An 18,281-nucleotide genomic window follows, 5' to 3' on the forward strand; every position below is an offset into this window, starting at 1 on the left:
TAATACCCAATAATACTCTCCCAATGTTTCTTTTTCCTTCTTTTATGTACCTGCATCTTGCTAATACAAATATGATTTTCTTATGCCTCCAGAAATGCCAAGTCACAATGCCATGGTGACTATGACCAAAGGATTAGGATGTAGAGATTGGACCAAACCTTCTCACTTAGAGAAGGAAAAATTTACATCCAGGTGGCCTTTGAGGTGTGGGGTCTTCCTTTCATATGGTATAGGTTGGATGGGCAGCTGGGCCGTGGTATGATTCATAATAAATTCTGTCGTCAAGTAGATTTAACTTAACCTTAGTTCTGCTTTTCTGAGCCATGTGATCTTGGGTAACTTGATAACCCTAAGACTCTGTTTCCTTATCTATAAAATGGGTCTAATATCAATTAGGATGGGTAAACACACTGGTCTAAGAAGGACATAGCCCAGTCACTGGCATACCAGGTATATTGTAAGCAATAGCTAATAATAATATGTTATTATTATAAATCCCATCACGTTTTACATGGAGAAAGGGATGAGGCTTCTTGTAGCCAAAGGAGATCATTTTTGTTCAGGATTCCTTAGCATCCTGACTGGGACTCTGTGGTCTAGGAGAAAAGACATCATTGAATGGACAGGAGGTGGCCAGTGGCTCTGACACAGAGGGAGCAGTAGGGTGGGCTCTGTGCTTGTCAAGAAGAAAAGGTCTTCAGAAGCCTGACAAGAGTAAACCATCTTCTCTAAATTTAGGTATTCGTCCTTTGAAGCCGAACCCGTGTCCATTATTCAGCACAGCCTCATTAGACCTGGCACATTACAGTTACTCCTACTAAGCAAAGGACTCCGTTACCGAGTGCAGACCACTCCACTCTCACTGTAGGATGTCCTTCCCTAACTCAGTCTGTTCCCAGTAATCCCTAAGGTTCATTTCTGCAGTACTCACATGGATGAACAAGGAGGCTGGTCCCTCTCCCAAAAGTAAGTTGATAGTTTCCACCCAAGGCACACCGTGAGGAAAGCCTCTGATGAAACCTGTCTCTTGGGATCTCCCTTTGCCATTGGTCCTGTTGTATTGGGGCAGCAATCCTGGGGCAGCCAGGAAAGCACTGGCTACACTCCTGTGTTTGTCAGAGAGCCCCGAGTCCTGGTGCCTAGTGGGATGGATGGGCACCAAGGATGGGCACTGCAGAGTTCCTCATCGCCTAATCCAGTTACACCATTCTCTTGTTAGCATAGAAGGTAGGGATGCCCTAATACTACCACCCTCAACCACCTTGTCTGTGGGGCAGACAGTCTGTCTGGTTCGATTCCATCTCTATTCTTCCAGATGCAACGGGCTTCTGAAGGTGCTCAGAGACAGGGAAGCCGGGTGGGGGGGTTAGATGACATGTGCTGAGCACCCCCTAAGCTTCAGTCAGAGCCCTCTCCCCTCTGCTCTGGCTTTCCTTCCCACACTCTGATTTTTCCATTCCTGGCCTTCTCACCAAGTGAGCCTCGGGCATTTGATTCCTGCAAAACCCTGGCTGAGTGACTTGGGCTTTTATCCTGTCCCCTTTCCAGCCTGGAGAAGGCACCCAAGGCCATCTGATTTTCCTTTTTTTCCAGTGACTTTGATTCAGACAGGCCCTTGATTCTAGGAAACCCTAGGTCAGCAGAGAAGAAAGTTGCAACTTTTGGAAGACATGAGGAAACAGCTCACGCTGCCTACTTCAGAGACAGGAGAGTTCACAGAAGTCTCAGCCTAGGCTGCAGTCTGAACTGAGCTGGGCACTCCTGCCATCTTTGGCCCTGGCCTGCTGCTGGCTCCCTGCTGATCTCCTACTGTGGTGGAGAGTTGTCAGTGAAGAATCCTGTGGCTCCACTGAGCGCAGGGTGAGAGGAAGGGGCTTGCACAGGACTGCATTGACCTGGGCCTCAGACTGTGCCACACAGCAGCGAGGTGTCCCCAAGATCCCGTCAAGCCCCTGTTCTCTGATTCACTGTTCAGCTTGAAACCAAGCCTCAAGGAATAGTGGGGGAAGCTTTATAAAGAAAACAGGAGCTGTCAGATGGAGAGGATGGGAGAAAGCAGGGCTCCTTGAAGCTTAGGCCATCTGAGAGCCCTGTTTGTGAATAATATATCACAGATGGATGGCGCACGCTCTCCATGCCCTGGAGTCAGGAGAAGGAGTTGTCCAGCACCATGGTAGGAGAGGGAGGGGAGGTTGCAGTAGAGGACCATTTGGGGAAGAGGTCCCTTAGCTCACTTACTTGGTATCACCACCACTTGAGTTCCCATCCCCAAAGTTAGCCAGTTGTTTCCATAGGCGCACTCTGAGAAAGGCCTTCACAAAAACGGCCAGGTTTGGGCTCTACCCTCTTGCGGAGGATACACACCCTTTACAGTAGCTCTGAAGCTGAGACCCAGCAACAGGTGATCTTGAAGTATTTCCTGCAATGGGTGTTATAAGGACTCAAAGAAACCCTTGTTATGAGAGCAAGCAGTGCCAGCCCTTAGGGCTACCCATGACCTCCAGTTCCCTCATCACAACCACCAACGATCATCACTGTTTTCCCTCATTTGGGACAAAAGAGTCTTCACAAAACTGTGAAACACTCTGCTCCCTGTGGCCCTGGAGGGCAGGAGAGCCATTTCCTTATCTGCTACCATTGTGTGAAGGTCCCACTTTCTTGTGGATAGATGCAAAAATCATTTTTCATTTTGCTAGGGAGAGTAGAACTAAGAACACATCCAGCCCACTGAACTGGGACACATGCTAAGAACACACCAGGGTGTGACTCAGAGCTGCTGTGCTCTCTCTGGGACTGAGCAAGAGCCGTGGGAGGCTCACGTTAGACTCATCTTGCTCTAGGATATTAATTGCTGATGACATTTTTGTCCTCAGAAAGTCAGACATCTCAGGAAGAAGAGACTCGAATCCCTCCCCAGAGCCATGGGTGCAACTGTCTGTCTCCTGCCAAGGAGTTTTAATTGTCCACCTCCACCCCAATTCGCTAATAGACTGAGGGATTTTTAAATTTTATTTTTATTTATTTTTGAGGCATGGTGTCACTGTATAGCTCTGGATAGTCTGGAATTCACTATATAGAAAAAGCTGGCCTTGAACTCAGAGAGCTCAGCCTGCCTCAGCCTATCAGGCATTGAGATCAAAGGTTTGCACCATCACACAGAGATCACATCTCAGCTTTCTTCTTTGTTCTTAAACCTACTGTGGTCCCTGGTTTGTTGGTGATGCTCAATAATTATTTACTAAGTTAAACTGGCTTTTATTGAACATTATTATTGGGACAAAGAGACCAGTTTGGGAAGAAGTTAAAAGTTAAGTATATTCTGAATTGCAAAATCTAAGCGCTTAGGCAAGGAAACACCAAGAAAGCATTTCCGAGAGATAGCAAGGAGACAAGTACACCAAAGCACTGTGGGGTTCGTGTTGATTCTGAGTAGAGAGATGGGAACTGAATGAACAAATAAGAAATCACTCAACGGAAACAAATGCCACCCCCTGCAGGACCTTGACAGTGATTCCTTTTAAAGGGTAAAAGGAATAATATAGCAGAAACATGTACTCTAAGTCAGCAGCGTCGCTATGATCAGAAGCAAGATAGTCATAACAATGATCAGTTACACCCAAGACAACAGCTGCAAATACAACAAAGCAAGCTGAGCGGTGGTTTCCATCACTCACCAGGGCTCTGTGACATAAAACCATACAAGGCGGCACCTGGAGCCGGGCCTGAGATTCCAAGGACACACTCAGGTGTGTTACTAAGTGTCCCAGGGTCTGTGTACATACCCCAAAGCGGTGTGGGGCATGCCATTTTAGCCTTCATTTTCCTAAGACCATTGGAAAATAAAATGAAATATGGCACAACGCAATAGAAGATTCTGCTTGGTATACAGCAGGCTTCATTACAATTAGTTTCCTTCCTATACTGATGGATATTATATGTAATGTAAGACTATTGTCTGCTTATTTTCTTATTTAAACAGCGCGCAAAGCCTGGAGTAACTCCTTATCCCCCCTCAACAGACAAAGAAAGAAATGAGTGAAAACAGACATCCTTCCTTCTGTAATGTAAGTCAAGTTAGTCATTGAACTCACTTGGATCAACCAGCAGTCTTGTTCCTGTCCCAAAGATAAGTTTGAAGCCTGTGTTGCTCACAGTGATTTGTCCTGTGACAAAATGGGCTATTTCCTTCCCTTGCCACTTTCACAACACAGTTGGGAAGCCCACGGCAAGTCTTTAGTAAAAGGCTTTGTATGTTTTCTATTCGTGAATGAATCTTGCACTCAGCCTGCAAGATGGTCATTCATTCAACAGTGGTCACAGCATATGGTTCCAGGACCAGGTCCCAGCTTCTAGACCCTGCCTAGTTTGCATTAGTATTTTTATGGTATTATATGATTAAAGCAACCCTTCTTAACTGCCTTTTAGGAAGAAAATAAGTTCTGAATTAGATGAATTCCAAAATAAGAGCTAAGTGGTCTACACCCTAACCCTAACCCTATAATCTAGCAACATCCAAAGTGCATTTTCCTGGAACTCATTAGCAGCCAGGCACTTGCAGACAACTAACTGATGGCTGTTCTGCCTGGGGAGATAGAAGGGACAGCGAGGGAAGGGGAGGGGTCAGCATGAGGAGTGTCTGCCATTTCCCTCTTCCTTCTGCCCACTGGGCTAAGTGATCCCAACAGCCCTATGCTCTGCTGTGTTACAGAAAAGAGAATCCTCTAGAATGGAAGCTTCTAGATCAAGACTTTCTGAATCTTTAACTTATGGCAACATCCAAGATGGAAAAGCTACACTCCATGTATTTCCCTACTCTCTGTGATTGGCATTCTCTCTCCTTTGTGAGTGAATCACGGCAGAGCCTGTGACAACATGGAGCAGAAAGGACAGGGCTTTGAGGTCAGACAGGTTGACCAAGTTTGGATTTCCGTCTCTCAGATAACTAGCCGTAGAATGTGGGCGATAAATTATCATTTCCCCACTCTGTAAGGTAGAGGATTCTTCCCCTGTGAGTCTCATTTCCCCACCCCGTAAGACAGAGAATATTGCCCCTCACCTTACAGACCTCTACAGTCAATACTCATCTAACGCTATGCCCACACGTCATACACGTCATAGGCACTGATATGACGGTTATTATCATTTCTTTTCTCTTGATGATGCTGATGATGTAGTGTGTGTATTGTGTGTGTGTACGTGTGTGTATGTATGTGTGTGCGCATGTGTATGTGTGTGTATATGTGTATGTGTGTATATGTGTGTGTGTATGTGTGTGTGTATGTATGTGTGTGCGCGTGTGTATGTGTGTATGTGTGTGTGTGTGTTTTCTGTGGACTGAACGCTCATCATCAGGCTTGTATATGAAGCATTTTACCTGCTGAAGCATCTCCTGGGCCAGATACTATTATTAATATGCTGAGCTAGAATACTGATTAGCGGGGTTATTCATTAAGGTTATATAATATCCCCCCAATCAGAATTTGTCTCTGAAACATCCCCAAATCCACACTCTTGACTTGCATGAGCTCTAGGGTCACAAAGGGGGGAACTGTTGGACCACAGATGCCTGCACCCCTCATCTCCTGGGAGAGTCCGAGGCTCACAGAGGATGATGATTTGTTCGATAACACACAGAAAGTTGATGCCAAATCAAATTTAGCTTCTTGTCTGAAACTAGAATCCAAACTCTTTGGGGACATTGGTTTGTGTAAGTGGGCACTTAGTCTCTGGAGTGAATTTAGCTTAGCTTATTTGGGGCATAGGCGAAAGCACCTTGAACATCCTCAATGGTAGTGGAAGCCTGAAAGGTCTATTGAATAGTGGCCGTGTGATTTCCTGTTCTAGCTGCCTCTGTCCATTCAAAACTCCACTTAGCAAAATTCTCAGGTTAAAATTCTAATGTTAGGCACAGCTACTGTCAGCCTCAATTCTTAAAGTAATGCTAAATTCCACCTTAGAGAAGATATGCTCAAGTCAGACTTAAACACTATATCGAGACTGCAATCTTAATACTTCATATAAAAATAAGATACAACGACAAAATCCCATCTTGTGACTTCTCACCGTAGTTAGTACAGCACCCGCACTTACATGGGTCCACTCTTAGCTGGGTTCCCCTTCCAAAGATGAGCGCGTTTGCTCTTTCCCAGCTCCCACAGTGTCTGAAGCCTCACGGTAAACAGTCTCCCATGTCACCTCTCTCCTCACCCTAATGACTTGGGAAACACTTGAGATTTAACAGAACTGTGTGACTTCTTCATAGGAAGAACAAGTTCACAGCCTCAAATGGAGCACATTCATAGAGGCCTGGTGGAGAGGGGCAAAAAAGGCTATTTGAGTAGAATCCCAATACCAATTTAAGGGAGAGATAGAGTGGGGTGGGGGAGGGGTTTCTCCAGACAAGAAGGCTGCTGTGAGTTACATTTCTGATTGGCAGCAGAGAAGAGAGAGTGCATCTTTTTGATTCTTGGTCTAATGTGTCCCTTTTCTCTACATCCGGGGATGCTCTGTGCTGTTTGGTTCATTCCCATCCCCCTTCCCTTTGGCCTGGAAATTCTGATGTCTCTGGGTACTCAATTTCAGTTAAACAAATATTTATCAAATTTGTAAAAGAACCATGTTAGATATTGCAAGGGATGGAAGAACCTTTGCTCTCACGATCTCCCACATTAGCAGTGGATGTGCTTAGCGATGAGTTTCTGTATCTCTGTGTTACAGACTAAGACTGCACAGCTAAGGTGGCAATACAGAAGGTGAGGGGACTGTGAGGGACGTCTGAGGGAAAGAACACACAGTCCAGGCTTCTCACAGGAAGCCAGTCTATTTCTAGAGAGACCACCTTTTCCTGGTTATCTGGGTCTTAGTCCGTACTCCATCCTACCCTGGTGACTTAGCTCTGCTGTCATTTATAGCTCGTCTCTTACTGTCTTGTTCAAATGATGAGCCCAGGAAGGTACAGCCTTAAATTCCCACATTGCCAACTGACAGAACAAGGATGATGCATCCACGAAACACAGCAAGCAGGGGCCTTAACCCAGACCAAGGGACACAACAGGAAGACGAGAGCAGCATTTACCTGGAGAGACGAGAAGCACAGTGCCCTTTCCAAAACTGAGTTTGCCGTATCCTGAGTTCACACTGTGACAAAACCCGACACAAAAATGGCCTGCAGCCTAGGGCTTTTCAACCGTGATACAGTTTGAAGGAGAAAGAGAGTTCATCATTCATGGAGAACACAGGACATTCCCAGAGGCTTAGTCATCTACATACGTCACATCACCTCGCTAGGACGGTGACCTTGAACATTATTATCATTTTTATAACCGAGGAGCAGTAGAGCTCAGGCTAAGCAGGCTAGACTACCCCACTACCAATAAACTTTCAAATGTTTGCATCTATAAGATATTTTAGCAGAGGACTCACAGATCTCAGAAGACTTTCCTCATCATTCCTAGTTTCCTAGTGTGGGATTACTCTCTCCTCTCTCTCTCTCTCTCTCTCTCTCTCTCTCTCTCTCTCTCTCTCTCTTTCTCTCTCCCTCCATCCCTTCTTCCCTCTCCCTCTCCATTTTTTGGCTAGAACCAGTGGGACTCTAATAACAGTGACTCAATTACACCCCCCCCCTTAATTTGTCCTTTATTACAGAGCCATTCCTTGGGACATAAAGGCATTTTCCCCTCAGCCATCCCATTATTCTTTGCTTACTCCACTTACCAGGGCTGACCAGCAACCTAGTTCCACTCCCAAAGGTCAATTTATAGTTGCCAATATTCCCACAGTGCTTCTTAGTCAGTCAAAAACACCCATGAGCACACACACCAGACTTAGGGCTGTAGCTTTCCCTCTACAAACAGGCTGTCCCTTAGCTTTCTTTTATATTCCAACCAAGTGCACAGGTCATTAACTCAAACCTGGGCCATTTGTGGTACCAGGTTTAACAATGAAGTTGCTTTCTTCCCATGTCTCTGGATCTATTGCCCCAAACTTCTAATTTTCAACTCTATTTATCTAACCCTTCTCTCATGGCCACAAGAGTTATTTTCAGATTCTTGCCACAGTGCCTCCCTAACTTTAATGTCAATCAATTGGCAGCTTCATGAAGCTGTGTCCAGATCGCTGTAATTAAAGGCTGCCCCATCCCAGTGAACTCATCCTGCAAGCTAGGGGCGTACGCAAGTGTTCTCTGCCTTCAAAGTCAAGTGACCCCCTGATTATATAACACGATGTTCACACTTGTTAAAGACAAACACCAATTTCATTGCTTTGGCTTTGAGAATCTGCCCTTCATCATTTGGCCCTACAGGCAACGTCTGAGCTTTCTTTCCTATTAGAAAAAAAACGTGGCAGAACAACACTATTAAATGCTAAGAGACGGATGAGGGATCCTATTAATGCCTTTGCTCAAATCTCCCGAAAATGACCCAGAAAGAGAAGGTCTATTGATTCCATCATGTGCTCCAAATGCCACCATCTCAGAGACAACCCGTGGGAGAAGAACGATGCAGACACTGGACTCACTTGGGATGACTCGGAGTTTTGTCCCAGTTCCAAAACTCTGGTGAGTCCCAGAAGTCACACTGTCAGGGAGGTCTTTACAAAATCGCTCCTTTCCCTTGCCATTTGCAACCAGTTGCTCTCAACTCACTCCACCCCCACAAGAGAGAGCATTTTTCACCAGTGTCCATGGCGACAGAGCCACACGAAACAGCCCCTTCACCAAGAATATGTATAGCCTTTTCATCCTAAAACACTTTCCTGTCTGACCCAGCTTTTAATTTTTTTTTGTTCTATAGACACGTACTTTATATGTGGACAGCACTTCAGAATCTATGAAACATTTCCACATGCATTAACTTATCTTTATAATACTCACGAGGTATTATTAAATGCTTTCTTCTCATAGGTAGAACTGGTCCAGTGCACTAGTCAAACCAGGTTTGGAGCACCTGGCTGTGTTGGGCTAAGCTGCCCTTTCTTTAGAATCAGCTCTGTGAGCTATTACTTCTAGGGAACCTTCATGGCTTATTTCATTCACAGCCAGTTCAGTGCCCTTATTTTAATAGTTTTCCTACACAAGAATGCATTTGTCTGCATGAACCATTAATTCTTTGGCACTTGTGCCTCCCAAATACTACAGCAGGTTCAGAGGGCCTCAGCCACCATGTTAAGCCTCTCTTGAGTGATGTCTTGTCCCACTCCCCAATATGAATATGTTGTAGATCGTGGTCCTGTGCTGTCTGACAAAGACGCCCAATCTGCTGCGGTCATGGATTAATATGATCAGCATACGGCTCTCCTCCCTCATGGGAGCTCTGCTGGGGATTCCCCCCTTTGATTACTGGAATGAATGCTAAGCCATGGATTAAACCCATGAAAGCCTCTTTTCAGGACTCAATAACAGTGGTACCACGGATGTAGCAGAAAGCCCGAGATAGTACCAGCTGACAATTCTCCAGCCATTCTGAAACACACTGCTTTTAAAAAGATTTGTAAAATTTCACTAAGTAGTTTTTTTTTGAGTCAAAGGCTGTCACTTCTGATCCCAACCGTAACCTAGGAACCAACACCTGTGTTTACTTTCATTTTCACCAATCTTTAGCAAATCACATGTATCCTCTAGTAATTTTTCTTTTATCATTTTAAGCTATTAAAATAATTATGAACATATAGTTAGACATGGGACAGCATCTCTTAATAATACATTGTTGCTTTCCTCATTAAACCCAAATTCTACTTTAGTTAGATGATAAGCAGGCAATATATAAATACAGGCATTATAATCAACAACAGCTGTCAGGTACTTGCTGGAACTGATTGACACCATGGCTCCCTTTCCAAATGTCAATGTTCTGCCTGCCTGGTGGGCACAGTGAAATGAGGCCCTGCACATCCCTCGTTTGCTCTCTCTCTCAGACTCACCAAGCATACAACTGTACACAACAGAATCTTCTGCTAGCCTTGATGTTGGCCAGGACCTTGAGTTGTTGGTGTCTGTACACACAGCAACAAAATTATAGTTTTTGAGAATGAAAGGCAGTTTTGGGGTTGGATCTTAATTTACACAGGAACTTAACACTAGACACTGAGGAAACGCTGGAAACCATCCACTATCCCCTGTGACAGAAACAACCAGGGATGGGGAAACAATAAACAAACATATAGAGTTATGAGGTCAGGTGATCAAATGGCATGCTTAAAATCAGATTGGGTAACAGGATAGAGGGCAGTCAGGCAACAGTGTGTTTGATGACTTGTTAGATTAGTGAGGCAGAAAGTTTCTCTCTGAAGATATGGAGAAGTTAATCATCACCATTGACAGACAGCAAATGGAGGGCAGAAAGATCAAAGCTTGGCTCCGAATTACAGTGTGTCAGTGAGGGACGTTACATCATGCCCCCTTCTGCCTATGTACTAGATGTGAATATTACCAAAAAAAATGCTTTCTAAGAAAAAGATAAAGACGGACAGATGGGCTAGGGAGATAATTCAATCTATAAACGCTTGCCATACAAGCACAAGGACCTGAGCTGCTTGTTGAGATTTGGAGTAATTATGTGCGTGTGTAATCCAGCACCTGGAATGTGCAGGCTCACAGGGCTCTCTGGCAGTCTAGCCTTGCTTCATCAGTGAGAGACTTTGTCTGGAAGATCAGCATAGACGACCCCAGGAACAAAATCCCACTCTGGCTTCCATATGAATGTGTGCACACATATGCACAGTTACATGCATGGGAGACTGGGAAGCTAGCTAACTCGGCAACTGGGAGATGTGGCTTTGGCTGTTTACGACATTACAGCCATCAGATGATGCCAAGTGGGAGAGAAGGTGGCATTTCAGAGTGGCCTTTTTCTCTGATTGGGATTGGGTTCACTGCTGGGCATAGGAAGTATCTTCTTTCTGTTTCTCTATTATGGTTGTAACGATGTAAATTCTGCTTCTCTATTATGGTTGTAACGATGTAAATTCTGCTTCTCTATTATGGTTGTAATGATGTAAACTACCGCCCACTTTTCTAGCCATATGGGAAAGGCACAGAGAGCGCCTTCTTTCCTGTGAAACACGGAAGAATGGAGACGTTTGGTAGCCTGCTTACATGTCCAGAAAGCTTGCCACTTGTCTCAACAATGAATCCAACTCAGAATCCACAGAAATACTTACTAAGATACACCATGAGCATGGTCCCCCTTCCAAAAATCAGCTTCTGGCCACCTGAAGAGGCCACAGTGATCTCCTCCACCACGAAAACCGAAGAGTGCCTGAGCACAAAATCCCCCAGGGTTCCTCTGCTTGGCTGAGATAGAACCCTAGACTAAGCACGTATTTGTTAAATTCAGGAAAAATAATAAACTCCCATGCTCGTTCAGATGGAAGAAGACCCCAGGAATCTCTTAGTTCACTCTCCCAACTGCATAGTTCTTTACAAACATATTGTAGGTTGTAAAGATCTCCAGAGAAGGCCTAATTCTTATGATTTCTCCTCTCAACTGCAGAGGCTCACCTGATTTCCAAATTTAAGCCTTTCTCAGCCATAGCCAAAGTCCATCAAACTTGCTCACTGTTAAAGTTACCCTCAGATTGGAATTTTGCGTAAAGATATAACTTAAAAGTCATAAATTGTCTGCCTAACCACGCATTCCAAGGACATTTTCCAAACATAGCTCAGTCCTGGCATCCTCCAGGGCAGGGAGAGCTGGAATGGTGAAGTCCATGTTACACATGAACCAAGGCTTAGAGATCTCCGCAGACCTCATGGGAGTACAGCTATCAAAAGATGTTTGCTATTGTTTGGCTTCTAATTGAAGGCCTTAATAATTATGTTGTGCCTGTTCATATATTGATCCTAGCATCTTGCCTTTCAAGTACCATTTCTGTCTTATTCCTCCTTCCAATCTAATAAAAAGTCCCCTCTCCCCAAGAAAATAAATAAAACGAAGCCCTGTCTAGCCTTACTCCTTCTCAAAGCAAACTGTCTTTGTAATCTTTACACATGTTCTGTGAGCCAGAAGGTAAGTGATACCCGTATTTCAGTTACGATAATTGGGAAAATGAGAGATGAAGAAGGTCAGCCAGAGTGACAGCTATAGAGGCTACAGACAGCAAGATATTGAACCTTAGAAAATGTGGGACCTTGCCCCGTCATTGTCAAAGTATTGGAGTCACAGAACCACTCTGAACAGAAAGAATCACTTTTCCTGCCTTTCTCTGCTTCTTGGGGCAGTAAGATAGGCTTATTTTAGGAAATCTGTCGCAGGATGCATCAAGATAGCAATATCCTTTATCTGCACCGAATTCTCCCATCCATGTATCCACACTATGTAAGAGAAATACTGAACATTTTAAAGCCAAGTTTAATACAAATTAATTTGAGCCAAACTACAATACTTCTCTTAAAAACTGATGGCCGGGTTCCCCTTTCAAGTTTGGGAACAGAGCTGTGGTTCAGGCCCATACACTTCCTTTGCCAAACGTTAGCCTGTTCCCTGCGCTGTAGTCACACAGTGATCTGAGGCCCAGCAAAAACACAGGGACCAAGGAAATCATACTCAGCAGACACCTGGCAAAGGACATTCCCTACGCTTGAAAAGATGGAGGGCTTTCAGCGTTCAGGGTAAACCTGATCTATAGATGGGATGGCTGTACGTGAGCACACGTATAAGTCCGACCTGTTTACTTATTTGATTATTTCTCAGCTTTGGCCACTGAGACCTTGACATTCAAGGATAACAAGCCTGCTCTGGCTGTGGGCCTCAGCCTTCTTCAAATGTTGGTCATGGTCCAGAGCATGTTCGGGGTTGCTTCCACTCTTTCTAGTACAACTGCTCTCCTTCTTCCCTTTGGTAGGAACCCCCACTTTCCTCTCATGGGCTCCTAACAGGGACTTTATTTAGGCTGTCTTGGCCCTTCTCTCTGCTTATCATACCAGGCTGCCTGGGAGGTGGTGATGAGAAGAAATACTCCTTCCTCCTATTTCCTTGTTTTCTGTTTTGCGTTGTTTTTTGAGAATAATGGGATTCATTTGTCCCCATTTAAAGCTTCTCCACAGTAATGTGTTCCTGGAGTAGAGATGAGCCTACTCACCAGGCATGACAGTCAGTCGAGTCCCGATTCCAAAATACAGCTTCCCCAAGGTTGAACCTCGGTCTACACAGTGCTAGCCCCCTTTACACAAACCTGCTCCCAGTGTTCCCCATCCTTTCTCCCTGGTTTCCATCCCTTCTAAGCAGCCCCAAACTTTTTTTTCCTGTGCAGCCAGCAGCCTAAGGCAGGCAGTCAGTCTCAGGGCTGCATCCTAAGGGACAAATGATCTGTGGTAACAATGGTCTTTCTGCCTTCAGAGTCCTCGCCTGTCAGGAAGCAATTACACAGCCTTTTGAGAGTGTTTAAATTGGAAGGACCTTCATCTCCTGGTCCTATTCCCAAGTCTAAAGGCTGCTCAGTTACTAGTACTGACATTATGCTTGGATCCTATTCCAAAGCTGAACTTGTGAAAACTTTGGCAGATCAGATCTGTCTTCTGCAAAATCACCTTCTCTGCCCTCATTCAACCTCTGGTCTTCCTTCGAGGTATTCCTTTTCTCTCTTTCTTTTTCATCTCTGGTACCTCTTCTTTCCCCATTTACTGCACCGAGAAATCATACTTCATTGTCTTTTAAGTGCAAAAATCTCTGTAGGCTTCAACTTGTGATCAGTTTGATGGCCCATTTCTTGGCTATTGAAATATTAAGAATAGAAGGAGCAGGTTTAGCTCACCCCCTTTTGCTTCCATGCAAGAATCACGGGGATCTCAGCTTTTAGAGTTGACAGAATGTCAGAGATGATCAAGTCCAACATCTAAACTGTCACAGAAATCCCTTCCACAATGCCCTGTGCATTGGCTCTGAGGACCCAGGGTGAAGATCTCGCAGGGATATCTCCAGACTTCACAGAGTAGCCTGTGCACAGCAGCTCCACCTGTTCAGAAGCTTTTAGGGAATGCTGGGATACATTTTCATCTACTGCTTTTGGTTTTGCCTTTGGGATTAAGCCTTCCCTCATCTCCATAACAGTTCTTCAAATATTGGAAAAGCCATCTTCTAAGAGTCTCAGTGTGCCCTGGAGACAGCCTTTCCGTTTCTACCTGACCTTTTGAGGACTTTGTCCTCAACAAATACATCACTGTAAGAGCTTCCCTAAAAGGGAAGTTCATCTGCCAAGGAAAAAGTGATAAGGGAGGAGAGAGTGGCAGAAGAGCTAAGGTTCTAACCCAAAGGGAGAATGCATTTTGAATTTATTCATTGGTCATTAACCTTACTTCCCATGTGAAATTGCTCATGCATGTATCCACCATTTTGTTGCAAAGCATTCTGGATTTTTGTATCTCACTTACTGATCTTGCAGTCATTGTGATTCCTGTCCCAACATGAACTTATAGTTATCAGAGCCACAGGCTACTTCATGGGTCCAAACCTCAGGAAGACCCTGGTTATGAGAGTTAGGTGTGGGGACGTGCAGGCCTGCCCGCTGCTCTGGCTTGGCCCTGTATTTCCTCTCTATCATTTGATAACCAAAGTTTACCCCTGAAAGCGGGATAGCATCCGCCCCAGAGTGTCATCAAGGGGTGAATTGAGATGAGCTGCAACAGGCATTTACCCAGGGTTTTGTGTACAGAAAAGGCTCAACAAATGTTAGTTATGGGATCTTTTATGAATGCATAAAATATGCCTATCTGCTTTATGAAATCCTAGGTACTCAGAGGTACTTTAAATTATATTCTGTTTTTGTATGTGTTAATTAGTGAAAGCAGTAGTTTTCCTTACATTGGGAATTTCCCTTATGAAGGATGTCAAGAGCATCCTTGTCTCTTTCAGAATGTTTATGGGATCATGGGATTTGTTTACTCTATATCTGTTCAAGAGATATAGAGATAAGGAGCACTAAAATAAAACATTGGGCAAGGACCCAAAACGGAAAGAATTCAAAGCAAATATAGACAGAGAGGAGAAATTTAGAACAATGGGTAGATAAGTATAACTTACTTGGTTTAACACTGAGTTTGGTGCCAGATCCGAAGTAAAATGTATTGTAACTAGACACACAATGTTTAGTGCTATTACAAAAAGCCCTCTTCCTCAAAGGGAGGCTCCATATGGAAATGCGAGTAACCAAGCTGTGTGCCGGCTACAGGAAGCGCGCCAGTTCTCTGCAGTCCAGCGGGAGTTGCGGGCGGTGAGGAATGAGCCGGGAAGACACATTCGTCATCAGAGACAGGCGAGATAAGGACAACTGATTTTCCCCAGTGTTTATTGATTTCTTTTCTCTAGTTTTCTGCTTGGGTCCTTTCCTATGTCCTCTGTACTCTATGCTCACAGTACTCAAAACAAGAATGCCGTGAGTAAAGCTCTTTACTCCTCGTCTTCCGAATTATAAGAGAAAACTCCCCTCAGGTGGACTTGACTGTGAGGCAAATCCTTTTCCTACCTGAGGTCCAGGGCTGGCTGAAGCCTCGCCCTTAACCCTAGATCTGGATGGTACTCGGCAGGTGCCCCTGAGCTTCTCTTCAGGACATCGCGAGCCGTGTAAGCTGGAGGGGCCTTCTAGCAAGACCACGCGACTCTGTTGACAGAATACTTAGTTTATCTAACCAACCGTACCTCGACATGGACACTGACAGTCCTTTTCAACCTGCACGAAAAAACTCTACATTTCAGCTTTATTTTTGCTTTCTACTTGCAGATTCCCTTCAGGAAAAAGAGAGAAAGAGAAAAGAGGCTGCGGTGGTGGCGGCCATTTGCTAGTATAGAAGGAACAGTATTTATGCGAAATATTTACTGACAATTTCAGGAAACCCCCAGTGCCAAGAGTTGCACACCCACACCGTCTGAATTTAAACAGATCTCAACAAACGAACACAGTTATGAGAAATAAAGTTGAGGTGACTCAGCCTAAGCCAATGAATATGACTTCTGTAGCTCTGAGGGCCAGGAGCTTGCTTGCTCTGACTTGTAAAAGTGCTTAGCAGTGTGCTGCAGGGATGCTTTGCAGTAGGGCACCCGAGAACTATGGAAAACGGGGATGCATTGAAATATCTTAAACAGGCACCAGTGTGTTTAAGGACTTGTGTGGCATAAGCTGGAATTTCTAAGCTAGAAATGTAGTTGCCTAACTGGGTTGTTAGTCTAAGTTGTTAAGACTCAGATAGTTCTGGGTAAAGCCGTCTTGTAGCATTTGGTTTGGTTCTGGTGGGATCACAGTGAGGGTGGGAGCTCCCCTGCGGGGCTGCAGGCCTGGTTCAGCAAGGCTCCTGGGACTGCTGGCTTCTGCGCCTCTCCCTTCTGTGGAATCCTGGTCAAGCTGCTCTTTCTCTATGTGGTCTTTGGTGACCGACTCTCTTCTATTTTACCCTTCCCAGTATACGTTGCTGGTGGCTCTTTTCTCATTCTCAACCCCAGACTCTCAAAATAACTTATACCCATTTGTTTTCTAATTAGTTGGTGTAAATAAGAATTAACTGTAGTGGCCTACCAGGTATAACCGTCAGCTGGGTTCCAGATCCAAAGGTGAGTTGCCAGCCACCAGAAGTTGCACTGTGATTTGCCCAAACACAAAAACTTCATGGGGGTGTGTGTGTGCATATATAACCAAATCACTTATGTAAAACTCTAAATGAGTTCTCCTTTGTCTTTCTAATTATGGAATTAGAAATTCCGTAGGAATTAGATCCCTTTAGGGGAATCTTTGATTTCCTTTTTTCACCACAGAGTGAGTATCAAATATGTGTTTCTAAACTCTATACAGTAAATGCTCTTTGATTTTAGATGTCAAACCAGCATGCAGATTTTCCCATTTAAAGAAACCTCACAATGTCAGAACAGAGAAAATCTCCACTGAGGGCACCAAGAAGATATGCTTCAAGAAAACTGCCCTAATTCTCATCCTCAGCCCGAGTTTGAGGAACCTAATTGCAGTGGACGTGGAGCTGGCATCAAGTTAACTTGGCTTCACTTTCATAATGAAATAATTTTGTTAAGATCAAATTACAAGAAAATTGCCATTTTTAATTTCAATTTTAGGCATTTTTATGTGGGGCATGTCTCTTAAAGGGACAGGATAGATCATTACACTGATATCTGTGCTGATTTTTACCTGCTAATGGTCTTGAGAACTTCAACAGACCTTACTTTCCTAAGGTAGTAAGACTAGCAGACAAGGACCATTCCCGGAAGAGGTTGCGGTGTGCATTGGATCGATGGGAGAAAACAATGGGACCCGTGTCTAGCAGAGGGTTCTGTGAGGCCATTATCATTAGTTCTGGATCCTCCTGGATCCCTGGCATTAGCATGGACCTGACACAGGCTTGGCTCAGGAGGCCATCTGTTAGATGAGTGCTGTGGATTTCTCAGAATTCCGGCCCCAGACTTAAGGTCCGGTCTCAGTTCAGCCAGAGAACGGCTGTCTCGTGATGATCAGTGGGCTCAATTTTCTTACAAATGTTGAGAGTCTGAAAGGATGGTCTCAGAGTCTGCTTAGCAAGTCTACGTCATATGGACATTTTGGCTAATGTTCCAGGCATGGGGAGGCGTCCTTCAGGACTCAAGGATTCATTTTTTTTTCCAATGTAACTTTTTAGACTTTGACAGAGACTCATCTCTTACTTTGGTCAGCAATAATTATTTACAAAAGATTTATTCTAAACAGGGCCGTAACCTCAAAGTGAATAGCCCCAGAGAGCTCATTAAGGAATTAGAAATCTTGTCACTGATTACTGCACAAATCCAGGGGCTGTGATCCTAGCCAAAGCCCATGGCAATCAGTCAGGTATTCTTAGTCCCGACGCATATATTCTGGGAACAACTCCCATAGTGATTCCTCCATGGCTCATTTTGCACTGAGCTGCCAGATCCTAAGCAGGGAGACTCTGGCCTCCTCTTTGACACCCATTCTCCCTCAGTAGGCATTCTTTACATAGTGTATAATTGAGTCAAAATCAGCCCTTAATCCATAGACATTGCTTAATCCAAGGATATAATTTTATACTTACTGGGCTTGATAGATAACTTGGTTCCCAGTCCAAAGGTAAGCTTTCCTCCCTGGTTATAATTCACACTGTGTTACATACCCTGTCAAGAACATGTCCAATCTGTCTGAACACATTTCTAATCCTCCACCCCAAAAGCACAGCTGATTGTTCCCACGCTGCAGCAGGAATCATGGCAGCGCGTCTTACTGTAACTTCTTCTGAGGGAGAATCAGAGCACTCACACGGAGGAATCTGAGAGACAATAGTGCGGAGTCTTATTTATCCA

General features: G+C 44.5%; 1 gene segment (V, D, J or C); it reads right to left on the reverse strand.

The window, feature by feature from the left end:
• The window catches only part of LOC130885019 (T-cell receptor alpha chain constant-like), a 463,384-nt gene that overhangs the window by 12,569 nt on the left and 432,534 nt on the right, over window positions 1–18,281 (reverse strand). The window contains 1 exon segment of the C gene segment in view: window positions 13,078–13,140. Coding sequence covers window positions 13,078–13,140 — 63 coding nt within the window.

This window comes from Chionomys nivalis, chromosome 12, assembly GCF_950005125.1.
Source record: "Chionomys nivalis chromosome 12, mChiNiv1.1, whole genome shotgun sequence".
Lineage (NCBI taxonomy): Eukaryota > Metazoa > Chordata > Mammalia > Rodentia > Cricetidae > Chionomys > Chionomys nivalis.